The sequence below is a fragment of the Palaemon carinicauda genome, chromosome 25 (assembly GCF_036898095.1).
Source record: "Palaemon carinicauda isolate YSFRI2023 chromosome 25, ASM3689809v2, whole genome shotgun sequence".
Classification (NCBI taxonomy): Eukaryota; Metazoa; Arthropoda; class Malacostraca; order Decapoda; family Palaemonidae; genus Palaemon; species Palaemon carinicauda.
The window spans coordinates 7,615,685-7,620,984 of NC_090749.1; the positions used below are offsets into that span (position 1 = coordinate 7,615,685).

General features: G+C 38.3%; 2 protein-coding genes across 2 annotated transcripts; one reads left to right on the plus strand and one right to left on the minus strand.

Moving 5' to 3' along the window:
* Positions 1-1,018: 1,018 nt before the first annotated feature.
* On the minus strand, positions 1,019-1,417 carry LOC137618838 (uncharacterized). Its single transcript, XM_068349047.1, has one exon. It carries the CDS (start codon positions 1,415-1,417, stop codon positions 1,019-1,021), a length of 399 nt encoding a protein of 132 aa, XP_068205148.1.
* An 87-nt stretch (positions 1,418-1,504) lies between these two features.
* Positions 1,505-1,900, plus strand: LOC137618839 (uncharacterized histidine-rich protein DDB_G0274557-like). Its single transcript, XM_068349048.1, has one exon. The coding sequence runs from the start codon at positions 1,505-1,507 to the stop codon at positions 1,898-1,900; it is 396 nt and encodes a 131-aa protein (XP_068205149.1).
* Positions 1,901-5,300: the final 3,400 nt, after the last annotated feature.

A 5,300-nucleotide genomic window follows, 5' to 3' on the forward strand; every position in this document is an offset into this window, starting at 1 on the left:
GTTGTGAATTCAACAAGGCGCTATCAAATCCAGTTACTTGTCGCTCCAGAGAGAGAGAGAGAGAGAGAGAGAGAGAGAGAGAGAGAAGCGGCTACAGAAATATGACATACAACATTTTGCCTATAATATAAGATAGCAGATTGCATAAATATAAGAAAGCAGACTGCAAAAATACATCAGAAATACATAAAGTGGCTTCAATCAGAGTTCATGTTGCATTGATGTTCAATAAGAACGAAGAGAACACAAAGCAAGATTATTCGAATTATAATGGCGTCAGAATATTTTTAACAACAGATAAAACGATTTGATGTTAATTGGAGTTGAAATGACTCGTTTGGGAAAGTTTCCCAACACTAAACAGTAAATGGAGAAGAATAAATGTATTTCTGCTGTTCTTCTGAAAACTATCTGCAGGACAGTCTGTCTGAAGAGAAACTATCTTAGTTTTTCAGAGGGCACTACGATATATATATATATATATATATATATATATATAATATATATATATATATATATATATATATATATATATATATATATATATATATATATAGATATATATATATATGTGTGTGTGTGTGTGTGTGTGTGTGTGTATGTGTGTAGAAGTTGTCACTAGGGCACGGGCATGTCTTACTTTCAGTCATTTTAATATAAGAATTTTCCTTTGTTTCTTTATTCCAGAGGCAAAACAAATTTAAGAGTTAAAGCTTTTTCTGGTTTCAATTACTAATGCACACCCACACCCACGGGCACACCCACACCCACAAACACACCCACACCCACGCCCACACCCACATGCCCACCCACACCAACAAGCATATCCACACCCACACCAATACCCACACCAACACCCACGCCCATACTCACACCCACATCCACAAACACAAACATTTTCACACCCACACCCACACCAACAAGCATATCCACACCCACACCAATACCCACACCCACAATCACACCCATACCAACACCCAAATCCACAAATGCAAACACATTCACACCCACACCCACATCAATATCCACACCCCCACCCACATCTACATGTGTCCACACCCACACCCACGCTCACAACCACACCTATGCCCACACCTATATCCCCACCCACACCAACAAACATATCCACACCACACCACACTGACACCCGCAAACACATCCACACCCAAATCCACACCCATTTTCCCACACCCACATCCACAAACACATTCACACCCACACCCACATCCACGTCCACACCCACACAAACATCAATATCCACATCCACACCTACATATACACCCATACCCATAAACACATCCACACCCACACCAACACCCACAAACACATCCACACCCACGCCACACTGATACTCGCAAACACATCCACACTCATTCCCCACACTCACATCCACACCCACACCCAGATCCTCACACATACCAAACTGACATCTGCAAACACATTCACACCCATGCACACACCTGTCTCCACATCCACACCCACACACACACCTACATCCACACCCATGCCCACACCTGCACCCACATCCACATCCACACCCAAAAAACATCCACACCCTCACCCACATCAGCACCCATACTCATGCCCACACCTGCATCCACATCCAAATCCACACCCACACCCATACCACACTGACACCAGCAAACACATCACACCCACACCCATATCCACATCCACACCCACACCAAAAACACATCCACACCCTCACCCACATCAGCACCCATACTCATGCCCAAACCTGCATCCACATCCAAATCCACACCCACACCCATACCACACCGACACCAGCAAACACATCATACCCATGCCCACACCTGCACCCACACCCACACCAACACTCACACCCACAAAAAAATCCACATCCCACCCCACACCCACATCCACACCCACACCCCACTGACACCCTCAAACACATCTACACCCATGCCCCATCCTGGACCTACACTGACACCCACACACAAACACATCCACACTCACACCCACAAACACATCCACACCCACACTGACACCACACTGACACCCACAAACACATCACCACCCTTGCCTGCACCTGAACCCACACCACATCTACACTCACACCCACACCCACAAACACCTCCACACCCACACCACACTGACAGACACCCGCAAACACATCCACACCCATGCCCACACCTGCACCCACAGCCACACCCACACTCACACCCACACCTACAAACACATTTACACTCATACCCCCAAACACATCCACACAAACAACCACACCCACACCCACGGCCACACCCACACCCCTGCGAACAACCACACACACACCCTCACCCACAAATACATCCACATCCAAACCCACACGCGGGCATTTTGACTAATATATCTCCCAACTCTAAGTGTAAAGGGATACATTATTGACTTATCATTCATTCTACATCCATTAATTGTTATTAATGTTTTTATTTGAATGCAAATATACATCCAAAAACTATGAATAAAGGCAAAGTTGAATATATATATATATATTATATATATATATATATATATATATATATATATATATATATATATATATATATATATATACCATTGGCCCATTTTCAGAATGTCGGTTTTTTTAGTAAGAAAACTTTGAAGTAAAAGAAGAAAAAAGCGTGAACAAAATTTTATTTCCTTACTATGCTGAGCTTGTGTTTTATCTATTACTTGGATGATACAACGACTTGGGATATTTGTCTACTAAATAAAAACGCCCTTCTTTTTTCTCTCTCTTCTTAAGTGTAGAAATCATGATTTATTTTCTTTGCTGGGAGAAAAACTGAAAAATATGAGCCCCTGTGAAAAGGAATATATATTTCTATGTTGTTATATTCGGAGTATTTTGCAGAGCTTCGTTTGAAATACGGTCAGAGGTTTTAGTAACCAAGGAGATATTTGTAGCAGAAAGAATATATTTTTTAATGACTCATCGTTAAAAGAAATAACTTTTATCAGAGCAACAATAAATTCTTACTTCGCAGATGTTGCAGAGAATCATATTTGAATCCCTCAATTGAATTACTTTAAAAATAAAGGATTTGTTATCACCGAATCTTCCTCAGAAAGAAAGAAATCTTATTTACTTATGAACTTCCTTAGACTTTTATTTCTAAAGAGACAAAACTTCAACTGATAAAGAGTTCGATATTCGAATGACCTTGGATCAACAGACAGACACAAACACGTGGTTTAACCATCCAGGCTTACATTAACTTTTTTCTCAAATCTAAATGATAGAATTATATGAAGTAGAGAGAGAGAGAGAGAGAGAGAGAGAGAGAGAGAGAGAGAGAGAGAGAGAGAGAGAGAGAGAGAGAGAGATTTACGTATGCGATCCAAATACGCATTACCGAAAATTTGTTAATAGTGGCACAAGATCGTATGTCTGTGTGTGTTTGTTTGTGCGTGAGATAATGGATATAGATACACTTATGGGTGTTCATGTAATGTTAAAGGAATAGATAATGGATATAGATACACTTATGGGTGTTCATGTAATGTTAAAGGAATAGATAATGGATATAGATACACTTATGGGTGTTCATGTAATGTTAAAGGAATAGATAATGGATATAGATACACTTATGGGTGTTCATGTAATGTTAAAGGAATAGATAATGGATATAGATACACTTATGTGTGTTCATGTAATGTTAAAGGAATATAAAACCTGATAATCTATTAATGAAAACTGCCAGAATATCCAATGGAAAATGAAGCAAAAGAACCACCTTTAACGATTGTGATATATGATCTTGTTATGAAATCTGGACCCCTCATTCAGTTATGGTATTTTTCGCTTCCAAGAAAAAGTCATATTGAGGAGTTTTGCGTCAGTTCATTCAAACAAATGATAAAAGAGAGAGAGAGAGAGAGAGAGAGAGAGAGAGAGAGAGAGAGAGAGAGAGAGAGAGAGAGAGAGAGAGAGAGAGAGAGAGAGAGAATATAATATGTAAATGGTTTTGTTGTTAATGGTAAATAAGAGAAGGATTCAAATGTATATTTGTACAGTTTCAAAAGGTCAGATGAAGCGTCCCATTGAATAATTAAGAAGTTGATAATACGTTAGGAAAATCAATCTATCTAGTTTGATATTAGTTAATAAAAATCACCCATTTTATTCTATTTCCATTATGGGTGGTTTAAAATTAATAAAACTTCTACTCTCTCTCTCCTCTCTCTCTCTCTCTCTCTCTCTCTCTCTCTCTCTCTCTCTCTCTCTCTCCTCATGGCAAGTGTAGTGTTGAATGATTTACGAGAACAGTTAATTCTATAGCAAATTTCACCATCATCATCATCATATTCATCATCATTGTCATCATCCTGTGCCTATATTTTCAGAAATGTTTGTCAGAATGTATAGTGAGAAGAATCTGCTAAATTAAAAGTGAAGTAGAACTAGTATACTAGATTCTTTGAGGTTCCAGAGACCTGAAAGGAAAGCTGTAGTTGTAAAGAGATGGGATTAACTAACTGGTTACCTTAACGGGACAATAAAAACAAAATATTCTTGACTGAATAAATTTCTTAGATAATAATCATCTACTCAGAAATACCTAATTCATTTTGTATTCATCATAATTGAGTAATTCGTCAAAAAAAAAAAAAAAAAAAAAAAAACAAAGTTATCAAACTTCCATCACATCTGCTGCACAGGGAATGGACCAGAGGATTTTGAGATACGAGGAACACATGTTCGAATGGAGGTCTTACAGAAAGTCACAGCAAGAACTTTAAGTTTGAAAATGACTGACAAAAGGAACAAAATTGCGTAATCCTCTGATTTTTTTTTTACATGAGCTAGTTTTTTTTTTCATTTAACATAAATTATTACGTCTTCCCATGACCTCCCTCTGCGTTTGTCTATCTCTTGATGCTTCTCCTCCCAATCTTTCCTTCTTTCCGTCTACTGTATTTCCTCTCTCCATCAATCTCCCTCACGATTTTATTGACTTCCATAACAGTGTAGAAGTACGTGACCTTCCCTATCATTCGTCACTTCATGACCTGACTTTGACCGAACAGATTCTTCATTGTGTCAGTGAAGGCTATCAAAAGGTGCACGATTTTTGGTATGAAAATGAAGATTATATTATCTTTCGACGACTCTAATGTATCTTGGTTATTACGCTATCGCAAAATCAATTTACAATGAATATAAAGATGTTATACACATGTGACACTGCTTTGCTATTATTTAGAGTAAAATGATATAACGAAACACAGTTTTTGAAAATTATACAAAATAACTTCACAATAAATAGAATTTTTTTTTTCCGATATTTAGAGGAAAA